The 12174-nt window shown below is 45.2% G+C and overlaps 1 protein-coding gene across 2 annotated transcripts in view; it reads right to left on the bottom strand.

Annotated features, from left to right (window-relative positions):
• LOC113022588 (low-density lipoprotein receptor-related protein 1) overlaps positions 1-12174 on the bottom strand; it is a 99622-nt gene that overhangs the window by 1240 nt on the left and 86208 nt on the right. The window contains exons 54-89 of one of the 2 annotated variants that reach the window (XM_026168130.1): positions 12002-12142; positions 11403-11590; positions 11109-11292; positions 10933-11018; positions 10721-10840; positions 10351-10538; positions 9400-9605; positions 9127-9315; positions 8869-9017; positions 8684-8777; positions 8471-8587; positions 8253-8372; positions 7558-7680; positions 7028-7153; positions 6826-6942; positions 6053-6159; positions 5831-5963; positions 5598-5720; positions 5364-5486; positions 5032-5169; positions 4815-4952; positions 4602-4721; positions 4051-4322; positions 3741-3922; positions 3521-3627; positions 3288-3407; positions 3003-3179; positions 2736-2876; positions 2455-2628; positions 2104-2265; positions 1777-1960; positions 1577-1684; positions 1332-1402; positions 1148-1241; positions 955-993; positions 89-233 (exon numbers count right to left, since the gene is read on the bottom strand). In XM_026168130.1, the coding sequence (XP_026023915.1) occupies positions 89-233; positions 955-993; positions 1148-1241; positions 1332-1402; positions 1577-1684; positions 1777-1960; positions 2104-2265; positions 2455-2628; positions 2736-2876; positions 3003-3179; positions 3288-3407; positions 3521-3627; positions 3741-3922; positions 4051-4322; positions 4602-4721; positions 4815-4952; positions 5032-5169; positions 5364-5486; positions 5598-5720; positions 5831-5963; positions 6053-6159; positions 6826-6942; positions 7028-7153; positions 7558-7680; positions 8253-8372; positions 8471-8587; positions 8684-8777; positions 8869-9017; positions 9127-9315; positions 9400-9605; positions 10351-10538; positions 10721-10840; positions 10933-11018; positions 11109-11292; positions 11403-11590; positions 12002-12142 (5006 nt within the window). The remainder of the gene's footprint in view (positions 1-88; positions 234-954; positions 994-1147; positions 1242-1331; positions 1403-1576; positions 1685-1776; positions 1961-2103; positions 2266-2454; positions 2629-2735; positions 2877-3002; positions 3180-3287; positions 3408-3520; positions 3628-3740; positions 3923-4050; positions 4323-4601; positions 4722-4814; positions 4953-5031; positions 5170-5363; positions 5487-5597; positions 5721-5830; positions 5964-6052; positions 6160-6825; positions 6943-7027; positions 7154-7557; positions 7681-8252; positions 8373-8470; positions 8588-8683; positions 8778-8868; positions 9018-9126; positions 9316-9399; positions 9606-10350; positions 10539-10720; positions 10841-10932; positions 11019-11108; positions 11293-11402; positions 11591-12001; positions 12143-12174) is intronic. The other variant, XM_026168131.1, reaches the window with a different exon arrangement.

The raw sequence follows: 12174 nt of genomic DNA on the forward strand, positions 1-12174 counted from the left end.
TGCATTATAATAGTCTGGCAACTTGCAAGAACACTATAAAGAAATGAAGAGTGACTGAAGTTTTGCACACGTCTATATTTTTCTCTACCTTGTCTGGGTCCAGAGTGAAGTCTGCATCTAGCAGCTCCCCAGCATCGTCATCAGGCTCGCCCTCATAGATCTTGTAAGCAGGGTTTCCAATCTCAACATTCATTGCCCCATTGGTCATCCTTTGGTGCTGGAAGCCCTTGGCCCTATACAAAATGACAAGGAGAGCAGTCATAATTTCATCTTTTGTTCAAGAGTAGAGCTGCCTGAAGAGTGCAAGCAGGGACACAGCCACATTACGACGGGAGGGGAGAGGCATTGCATGACTCTCACCACCATCCAGGCTAAGCCACAGCACAAGGACCAACACAAACCCAGCATTCATGTACAGGAGGTAATGTCAGATCCAGACATACTGGACCTGGATATCTTCCCAGACCCCCAATAAATCCACAATCATTCCTCTAAAATACGAATGAAGTATCCATGGCTAAGTAAATGCTGGATTTTGGGAAGTTGCATTTTCCAGTCAGAGCTTGGAACAATGCTACTGGACTCTCCATGTCTCGCTACAAGAGACACTACCACAGCTCAAACCACAACACAGTACATTATGGCACAATATGATGGACAACAATATGAAAGACCTACAGCACTGGCTAACACACAGACAGATCTATTCATTTAATCTTTTCAATAGATCTGCCCTGGAGCCCTGCTTTGAAAGAGAATAACTACACAGGACGGACACTGTAGGAGCGGGATGACCTACAGCCTCAATGACCATCAGAAAAAAATGGCACAACACTAAGGACCAAACACAGCACAGGAACTCATGGTTAAGGGAGAGGCAGGGAAAGAGAGAGCCTCAGAATGAAGAACTGAAAGAGGGCATGGAGAGAAAAGTGTAACCCTGGCAGCCGTTACCGCAAGCGTCTGGAGCCGGTTTTTCCGGGCCGGCTAGACCTGAGGAGCAGAAGAGATGTCATTACAGAGGAGGAGGGTAAAAGTGCAGATCGAAGAACGGAAAGGAGGAAGAAAAGGGGGAAGAAAAAAGGAAACAAAAAAACAAAAAGAAGAGGTCAAAGTAAATCAAAGTTTTGAATGTCGTGTTACTCACCCTCTCATCCTTCTCCTGTACCAGAACAACGCTCCTGCAGCCAGGAGGATCAGCAGCAACAGCATCAGCACTGCAATCAGTATGGAGACTGTGCCTGCACACAAAGAATTAAAAACAAACAGCCTCATCAAACAAAACTCAAGAAACCTCTGTTATCAACGTCACAGTGGAAGAGCTGACTCACGTCCGCCTGAACCTGAAGCATCACTACTGGCCACAGACTCACAGCGATGCCCTTCCCAGCCAGGTGAACATCTACACACGAACACAGACACCAATACAAGATGACACAATAAAAAATATGTAATCTATGCAGTATTATAATGACAGAGATATATGCAAACAGAAATATTCATGCACACTATGAAACAATGCAAAGGATTTAACCAAGACTGATAGACAACAAATATGAATGAATGCACTCCTCACATGCACTTTGGAAGGCGAGTATTGGAGTCTATAGAGCACTGGCCATTTGCACAGTACTCGTTCGTATCGCACGTGTAACAGCTGGGCTGGACTCGGCCATCTGTGCAGCTATGGAAAGAAAGAAATTGAGCAAAATGTGACAGCTTCACGCATTTATGTTTCTTTTCCGTTAATCTGAGGCAAATTATAAGTGCTCTTACCGACAGGTGAAGTTCACCACCGATGTCAAAGTATTGCTGCGGACGCACTCGCCATCCCGACAGTAGTGACACCTGTCAATCTCACATGTGCTACCAGTGTACTGGGGCTGGCAGCGGCACAGTTTGGTGCCGCTTTCGCTCTCCAGACACGTTCCTGCGTTCAGACAATGGGCTTCGCAGGTTCCTGCACACACGGGCGCACACAAATAACGTAGGTGCATTAATTCCTGGCCACATCATAAAGGCTCATTTCAACTGTTCTTTTTCTTTATTTCAGTTTTAACAGTTTGAAACTTGTCGCGTCACACAGACAACGCAAACACTCACTGTACTGGCACTGGTCGCCAAGGAAGCCAGAGGGGCAGTTACAAGTTGGCTGGTTTCCAGCGCTGACCGTACAATTGCCTTTATTCCGGCAGTAATTCTTACAAGTGTGCAGGTTACAATTTGGTCCTGTAAAGCCTGTCAGGCAACGACAGGTAGGAGAGCCTGTGGGAGGACAGATACATGAAGAGAAATGAAGGGAAGGATGGGTGGAGAATGGAGAAAAGTGTGCAATATTTTACTGGGCCAACAGAACCATGAAGGTAGCCTATAAAGCAATATTTTAACCCAGCTGTTAACTGCAATATCGGGCATTATAAATATAGCAAAGTAAGCTACGTTTTCATATCTAACCTGTAGGGGAAGGTGTGCATGTGCCTCCATTCTTGCAGTAGTCCCTGCATTGGTCAATCTCACATCGATCTCCTCCATAATTAGGCTGGCAGCGGCACTTGGGCTGCTTGTGGGCATTTAGGAAACAGCTGCCGCCGTTCATACACTGGATTAAGCAGGGACCGCTAGGAGGAGCTGTAGGCGACAAAATCCTTCAGTAGCATGCATATACATACATATACAAGGCAGTGCCTGCGTACATTCTGTGTATGCGAGTGTGTACTTTCTGTCTGTGGACTCACAGATAGGAGACAGCGTGGGAGTAGGAAGCTCTACACATGTGCCGTTGTCCAGCGTACGTCCGTTGGGACAAGTGCACACAGGTCCGCTGGGGCTTAGCAGGCACAGCCACTCGCATTTCTTCCTGTCGCAGGGATTAGTCACTGATAGAAAGAGAGCGTGAGAACAAGAATTAAAAATGGGGGCGACAGCTGCTTCAGTGCACTAACTGATTAAACACTGCTGCTGCTGTTTGAACTTTTGCTCTTTTCTTTTTTCCTCACACTCACTTTCAGGTTGTTTGTAACGGTGATACAGGGCGATATCTGTGGCGTGATTTATTCCGGTTGTCAGGTTCTCGATGGGGCCTTTGCCAAATTTGTTCACCCGGAAGACGTAATTGTTGATGTAGGTGACGCCATAGATGTAGTCCTCAAACACATCGATGTTGAAGGGCTGATGGAGCTCTGAGTGGAAACAAAGGTGTAATTGGAACGGATTCCTGACTAATAAAGACGGATCGATCAGAAGTGATTACAAGAGGAGCTGTAGAATGCAAATAGATGCCACGCAACTGTTTTTAATGCTGTTTACAGCCACGATGGCGTCACTGCCGTTCAGCTTCACGCTGCAAATCACTGAGAGTTTAGCGTCAGCCCAGTACAGACGCTCGTTAAAGTAGTCCACCGCCAGGCCTATGCACACACAGTAAATTAGAGAAAGTTTAAAAGAGGAAATACTCAAACTTGATACTAACTGCAGGCAAGATGAAAAGAAAGTGTTGCTTTTGTATAGCTGTGTGGTTTACCGGTTGGCCATTGAATGTTTTCTTCAACCAGAGTCTCTCTCATGGTTCCATCCATAGCAGCTGTTTCAATCTTGGGGTGGTTGCCCCAGTCGGCCCAGTACATTTTCCTAATGAATGAAAAGTAATTTCTCTGATGTCAACACAATTAAAACACAGTGTGCATTCCTCAAACTCCTTTCTCCGATATGACTGCATATTACGCCTCCCACAAACCACTTACCCTCTCTGGGGGTCAACTACAATTGCATGAGGCTCATCAATCATGCCTGAGATCAGGGTTTTGCGGTGGCGTCCTCCACTTATCTGGGCCACCTCGATCACATCTCTACCAGAGTCAGTCCAGTACAAGTTCCCTGCCACCCAGTCCACAGCGATGCCCCGGGGCATTTTCAGATCAGGAATCTGAAAACAAACAAGAAATTGAGACTGCAACAAGAATCTATAAAACTGGACAAATATTCTTTCTTTGTTTATGGTAGATCAGATTTCTGTAAGCACGCAGCAAGAACACACAAGAAACACAAAGTTACCTCAAGGCTGGTGATCCTGGAGTCACTCTGGCGTCGGTCGCGGTTGTTGTTGCTGTTGGGGGACGAGGAGGAAGAAGGCAAATCGTAGGAAGAAATGCGTCCCGTGTGCCAGTTGGTCCAGTAAATGCGATTCGTCTTCACGTGCAGGTCCATGGCATCAATGCGCACGTTGGCATCACCCTGGAAGATCTGCTCATAGTGCCAGTTTGGCATGGAAGGGTCCAGGCTGCGGATTTCATTGTCATCAGCGATGTAGAGGACTTGTCTCTGAGCTGGTGATGAAGAGCAAAGTGAGTTCTGGTATAGGAAGGCATTGAAATAAACACAAAGAATGTACAGTGTGTATATAGAAGCTACTTTCTGCTTCTCCCTTGCCACAAGGGGTCGCCACGGCGAGTAACTCTGCATATTTGATGTGGCAGTTTTACATTTCCTGATGCAACCCCAAATGGGATTTGTGTCTCTGGCTGGAATCGAACCAGCAACCTTGCTTGTCAATCAAAACAACAAACGAACCCAAAACATTGCTGGATTAGGTTAGAAGTACTTACTATCAGCTTTGCATGTGTCATTGATTCTGCTGAAGTACTTGTGGCAGCTGCACTTGTAGGAACCCTTAGTGTTGTTGCAGATGTGGGAACACACTCCGAACTCCTTGCACTCGTTCTTATCTGTGAAACACCCCAAAAACCACATGACACACAACGCAAACACAAAACGCCTTAGAGTTGTAAAAAGACACATGAAAAATGAAGCCAGGGTACCTTGACATCTGTTACGTCCACTGGATGTGAAGCCAGGTTTGCAGGAGCAGAAAGAGTCGGTGCCGTTGACCACGCAGTGAGCTTCATCTCCATCTCCACACACCGTCCTATTACTGTGACAGTCATTCAGTACTGTGTCTGCGGGAAAGGAAACGGGCAGCAGGCGGTCAGAGGGTGAACACTGCCAATGTGACAAATTCACTGTGGCCCAACATACCTTTCTTACTGCAGTTGACTTCATCAGAGCCATAGTCCTCACAGTCGTTGAAGTAGTTGCAGCGCAGAACTGAGCTGATGCAACGGCCGTTCGAGCACCCGAACTCGTCCTTTTGGCACGCTGGTTTGGAGGTACTCCCTTTTGGAAGAGAACAAGGGTCACAGAGAAGTTATTTTTAACATGTTACATGTGAAAAATTAACCATAACAAAAGTCTTACATCCAATTGCAAAACAATACGCAACTTTTATCTGACGTTACAGTAAGTTACTAAAACCCTGCCCTCCTTATCAATCCAATAATAAATACTCATTTTCAAAAAAGCACACTTACAGCAGTTGAGTTCGTCACTGTTGTCCCCACAGTTGTTCACACCATCGCACCGTTTTGATACAGGTAGACAGACACGGTCGTTATGGCACCGGAACTGTCTTGTGGGTGGACACTGGAATTTAACTGAAGGACCAAAGGAGAAAAAGCATTAAGGAACAGGAAAACCTCTATAAGAGCAGGCTATCAAATGGTCTTCTGTAATTCTAGCAATGTGAGGAATGCACTGGTTCTCACCACACTGTTCTGGGTTCTCATCAGAGTTGTCTCCACAGTCATCCTCACCATCACACGTCCAGCCCAGTGGTTTACAAAGGGTGTTGTTGCACTGGAACTCATCCTGGGGGCAGTGTCTACCAGCTGAAACAAAGCGGCGAGCGCTCAGTTATCATCGGTCTTAGATGCTGATATTTTAAGAATTAGCTTTGTTAGAAATATCCAGTGGTGGTACGATGACGCATGCTTCTTACCGCCGCTGTCACAGCTCTCTTCGTCACTGCCATCCATGCAATCGGGATCTTCATCGCAGCGCCAGCGGAGGGGAATGCAGTGGCCGTTTTTACATTGGAACTGATCTCTGTCACATTTCACATCACAGCCATTCTGAAAAGAAAAAAAATGAATTGCTTTCATTATAGCACGTCAGATTTTAAACCAAAAAGTTCCATCAGAAGTTAAAATGTGAGCGATACCTCATCTGAGCCATCAGCGCAGTCGTGGTCCCCGTCACATTTCCAGCGCCCTGCAATGCAACGCCCGTTTGTGCAGGAAAACTCGCTCTCGGAGCACTGGCGAGGCACTGAGGACACAGGGACAAGCGCTCAGAATGGGTGTGAGCATGATTAAGGAGCAAGGAGAGTCGAAGCAAGGAGCAAGGAGAGGTGTAAGGAAAGGAAAATAGAAGAGAAAAGGCGGGAATAGAGCAGACTGAAAAAAACAACACAAGAAGCTCTGTTGAGAGCCGGACGTACGTGGATAAAATAAGTCAGATAGTTCATATCACAGGGTTGGCTCGGTGGGTACAGAATCGGGCATGTGTAACACGGGAGCTAAAAGAGCTACGGGGATTTAAAAATAAACAAATAAAATGAAAAAAAAATACTGGCAGGACTAAAAGAAAAGCCGGGGGCACACAAAGGGCTGGGTAACTGGTGATAACACCTACCTCTGGCTCACAGCAACTGGCCAGTGTAAAATGCAAAACAGACATGAGATGATGTGAACGTGAGATGTGCAAATGGCCGTAAAGCCATCTAACTTAAAAACAAATTAAATCTCAACCATGCGTGTATAAATATAAGACACAAACGCAGAGTGACAAGCGAAACCCTGCTCACCACTAAAACCCACTCTAATGGAACAGATTACTTAACAATTATATTACAAATCACTGTGCGTCGAGGGTGGGTGAGAGTGTTAGTGGGCGCCGTCCCATCCAAAAGTAAGAAAAGCTGGGGTGACCTACCACACTTGTCTTCATCTGAGTTATCACCGCAATCATTGTCGTAGTCGCATTGCCAGCGGCCAGGCACGCAGCGGTTGTTTTTACAGCGGAACTGGTAAGGCTCACACGTCCGCTCATCTGTACAAAATACATATTTAGCACAAGTTTCCCCTCATCGCCAGCATCTTTTATCTTTATTCACCTTCCAAAACTCTTTCCTTACCACACTCCTCCTTGGGTTCATCCGACGCGTCCCCGCAGTCATCCTCTCCGTCACACTTCCATCGTGCCGGGATGCAGCGGCCCGAGTCCTTGCAGCGGAACTCATCCACACCGCATGTCATCTGAGCTGCAACAGAGGAGACTGACTGGATTAGACCCTCAAAAGTAGATATGGGACTTTACAGGCTTACTCCCTCCTAACGGATAAACAGGTCATGCCTCCTTTACTGATGCTGTAAAAAGAATTGCCTGGGTTTTAATCAGCTTCAAACTCGACAATAAAAGGGTGAACGACGACATGATAAAAGTCTAGATGCAGCTCTGTTTCACTCCGTAGTTTTAAATTTCTCTTTTAAACTCCAGCGCAATATTCTCCACATCCAGATTTCCTCTGGTGCTGACATTCACAGCGTCTCATTAGTATAATTGGTCAGATTCTATTACTGAGCCATTTCATTTCGATGCGGAGGAGACGCTCTTCATAAGCAGAGCAATTGTTTTGGTGTTGTAATAAAAAGAAAGATGTCTTACTGCAGTTGGCAGGCTCATCAGATCCATCCACGCAGTCGTTGTCCCTGTCACACACCCACACCCGTGGGATGCAGCGCTTCGTGATGGTACACTGGAACTGGTTGGGGGCGCACGTTACCTCCGCTGCATATGAGGCAAACAGATGGGCCCATTTACTTCATCACACTACATAAAGACAAGCTGCTCTCCATTTGAAGAATTCACATGTTAAAAAGCTGCAGTGTTTGGGTTCTGCTACCGGCTCCTTCAAACGGCAAACACGGAGATCCTGCTATAAAGGTGCTAAAATGCTCATTTTGACCTCTGGATACTACGACTGAACAGTTCATGTAATCTCTCTCTAGGGAAAATGAAATGTCCTTAGCAAATGCCATCCCAATTACATTATGCAACATAATTTGGCCCAAGGGCTTCGTTGCTAAAGGAAAGGTCAAAAAGGACAGAGATCCTCCGGGGAGGGACACAGCGTTTAGCAATTTCCCATCTGCTTAATAGTATAGTGGCCTAAGTGAGACAAAAGAAGGACGGTTATGGCCTCTCTGCAATCAGATTGGTTCATCCTCTGGGGACAAATTTGCTACAAGTGACGGAGACAGCTTGCTCCGAACCAAAGTGTTTAAGATAAAAAGGCAGTCACACCGTAGTGAACAGGAAAGGGAGACACTAAGAAAATAGCAGAGGAACTAATGACTTACGGCAGTCTTTCTCATCCTCTCCGTCTCCACAGTTGTCCTGCCCATTGCAGCGGAAGATGCCAGGGATACATCGACTGGGGTGGGAACATTTAAACTGACTTGGCAGGCACACGTGGATGTCTGAAAAACCCCCAAACAAATACAATAAATAGTGATTACATGGGATAAAGACTGTCAGTTCTAATTTAGACTTTCTAGATATGTGTAGGTGTTTGTACCACAGTTGGCTTCATCAGAGTTATCCTGGCAGTCATTGTCTCCGTCACAGATGTAGGCCGGGTTAGTACAGATGCCCGTACCACACTGGAACTGGCCTGGTCTGCACCTAAACTCAGCTACAGGGAGAATACGTGGCGCATTATTAACCAGCATAATCAAAACGTCAGCCTACAACAGTAATGTGTCACGACTGCTACGGTCGGATCACTCACGACAGTCTGCGGGCTCATCTGAGTGGTCACCACAGTCATCTTCAGTGTCACACTTCCACCAGAATGGGATGCATTTGTCGTTTTTACAAACAAACTGAAGGAAAAGAAGAAAAACAGATGATTTTTTTTAATATCTGGTATTGTGATGTGTCATCATGTTTTAATACAGGCAGATATGCTTTTACCTGACTGGCGGTGCAGTTGGACAAGCAGTGTTTGCCATCGGCTGCTAGGTAAAAGTTGGTGGGGCAAGCGCACTTGTAACCGCCTCCAGGAGAGAGCAAGCACAGGTTACTGCAGCCTCCATTGTTTGTCTGGCACGGGTGGCCTTCCACTGAAGAGGAGAGACATGTTAACAAGGAGGACACAGAGCAAATCAGACAGAACCAGAGCACAGATGAAGATTAACATGTGGTTGTTAATGACGGGTATCTTTGTCCTACCATCAGGTTGGCGATATGGGTGGTAAATGTGGATGTCCATGGGTCTGTGTAAGGTGCTGATCAGCATGGTCTTGGTGGTCCCCAGAGTCTTGTGAGCTCTGTTGATGGACTTTGTTTCCCAGTCTGTCCAGTAGATGTACTCCTCAAATAAAGTCATGGCAAAGATGTGGGGAATATCCTGGGCCAGAACTACAACGTGCAAGCATAAAGACGGAGAATTTAGCCACAAAATCAACACCTGAAGTTGCTCTTGTGCGTTTATGTGTATGTTACCTATATGTCTGCTTGTTCCATCCAGGCTAGCAAACGCAATGTAGTCCTCCCGAGCGTCAGCCCAGTAAATGCGGTCATTAATAAAGTCCAGAGTTAGACCATTGGGCCAGGTGATCTTATCCTCCACAATGACGCTCCTGTTGGTGCCATCCATCCCAATCCTCCCTATGTGGGGGTTGTCACCCCAGTCAGACCAGTACAAGTACCTGTGAAGGATATTTATAAGGTTTACTGATTAATAGCAAATCTGAATTTAACATTTACAAGGTTCAAGATGTCCTAGACATTCAACCTTCTTATTTTGTCAACCTTTGATATTTTGTCTGACAATTATGCGCTGACCATCAAAAATGGTTAATGTCTGAAGACACTGAAAAATACTTCATTTCTATGGATTAAAATTCACAACTAAAAAGATGGAAAACATTTCTGTGAGCTTTTACAGCAGCTGACTGGTTAAACTAGATACAAATTTTCACTGAAAACAGGAAGACTATCTTACTAGAGAGTAAGAATGAGAAATGTATTAAAATTGTGCTTTTTAAGGCAAGAGACCAGTGACAAAGTGCTCTACAGGAGTTTCATCAAACAAGATCAGGATGGAACACACATGAATCTAGTAAGCGAGCTTTATCAAGCTTACATTTTTTTAAATGTTACTAATTGTAGGAATTGTACAAAACATTTTTGAAAATAAATCTTATTTTGCCTGCAGTTCTCCAAAGCACCACAAGAGGTATTATTACCCTGTTTGAGAAAAACTGATTTAGAGTCTCATGTTCATTTCACCTCATGTAACCTACAGATGTAGGTTACTGACTACAACAGATATTGGTAAAGTGAGCCCTTCACTTCAAACAGAAACCTAAAAATTCTTCTTCCAAAAAGAAAAAGAAAAAAAAAAACCTTCTCTGTTAGCACTTTAGGAACATTTTGCAGTGTCACTCTTACCCGTAGCGTACATCCACAGCCAGAGCGCGAGGCTCCCTCAAGCCGTTGTTGACCAGAACTGTTCGATAAGCTCCATTCAGCTTCGACACCTCAATAGTATCCCGTCCTTTATCACACCAGTACAGGTTTCCTCCCACCCAGTCGACTGCCAGGCCGTCTGGGTTGCTGAGTGATGTGCGGTGAAGAACCTGACAAATGAACAGGCAGTTTTTATTTTCTGAAACTAAAAGCGTGTCTTTGGCTTTCACTGCACATCCAATGTACACACACACACGAACACATTCATCATTTTGAATATAGTTTACATTTCTAGCATTTATTAGCAGCACATTTTATTTCTCTTCCTCTGCCAAGACGCTTCTATGCTGACCTGAACATTGCTGCCATTGATGTGCATGCGTCGAATCATGCTGCCCTGGGTGGTCACATCTGTCCAATAAATCATCTGCTGGCGATAGTCGAAGTCTAGAGCGACAGCATTGTTCAAGCCCTGTCAAGGCATGGGAACTGCATTAGTCTGTTGTGTAGATAAACTCCAGCACTTTCCAATCACATCAGCAGGACTGAAACTGCAGGGCTCACCTGTTTGATTAAGGTGTAGTTAGAGCCGTCCAAGTTGAGCTTTCTCAGGTAATAGCGGTTGGCAAAGATGAGGAAGGGTTCTTCATCTGCAAGGAGTGAAGAGAGGATATGACAAATTATGAGAGGCTTTCCCTTAAACACATCCCTGAATGCTAATAATCTGTCACATTTCTTACCAGAAGTGGATTTGCATATTGTGGGGTTCTCGGGGCTAAGCTGGAAACCCTCCACACACAGACAGTGGAAGCTGCCGTGCGTGTTGATGCACCGCTGCGTGCACGGGTAAGTGGTCGTGCATTCATCTATGTCAATACAAGTCTTCCTGTCATCTTTCAGATGAAAGCCGGGATGGCATCTGCACTGTGGGGGAGCAAAGCACAGAGCAGGTAAAGCAGCAGTCCGTGCAATTTTTTTTTTTTACACATCCATTACTTAAGAACTCAAGTCCTAATTTCATGCTGTTCACTTACCTTAAACCCTATTTTCAGGTCTTCACAGAGCTGGGAGCAGCCACTCAGTTTGCTGTTCAGGCACTCGTTAATGAAGCAGTTGAGCTCATCAGAGCCGTCGCCACAGTCGTCTTTATGGTCGCAGAGCAACGTCTCGTTCACGCAGTTTCCATTATTGCAGATGTACGCGGTGTCGTTGCACTTCTTCTCTGTTCCGCAAAGTGAAGCAATGAAATGAGAAACAAATGAAGAGAAAATGTCAGCCGGCGTAGCTGATATAAAAGCCTCAGGATTAATTTCAGTCGCAAACGCTGAGAGCGGATTACAATTGCCAAAAAGATAAAGATAGTGGAGTCTTATTCTCTTTTAGGCTTGTTAGCATACAGTATTTAATTATAATATAAAGACTGTGACTTCTCCTTGTTCCCTTTCTTTCCTGGAACCTTCTTTATATATGCTATAATATTATTGTCCCTTTATTTTTATTTTGGAGGTTTTTTTGCAAGTTCAGTGGTTAAAAATGAATTTTACATGTCCTGTAATCACACTAATTCAATAAATATACTGAATACATGAACTGAATAAATAAAGTACTCCTGGAGAGACTCTGTGTGTCTAACCTGGGCCAGTGCACCGGGGATTTTTTGGAGCTTCATCTGAGTGGTCATGACAGTCGAAGTCTCCATCACACTCCCATGAATTTTTAATGAGACAGCGTCCGTTCGCACAGCGGAACTCGTTCGGTCCACACGTCGGATACTCTGTAGCGACAAACGGTACATGCTACTTCAAA

Source organism: Astatotilapia calliptera, chromosome 5, assembly GCF_900246225.1.
Source record: "Astatotilapia calliptera chromosome 5, fAstCal1.2, whole genome shotgun sequence".
NCBI classification, from domain to species: domain Eukaryota; kingdom Metazoa; phylum Chordata; class Actinopteri; order Cichliformes; family Cichlidae; genus Astatotilapia; species Astatotilapia calliptera.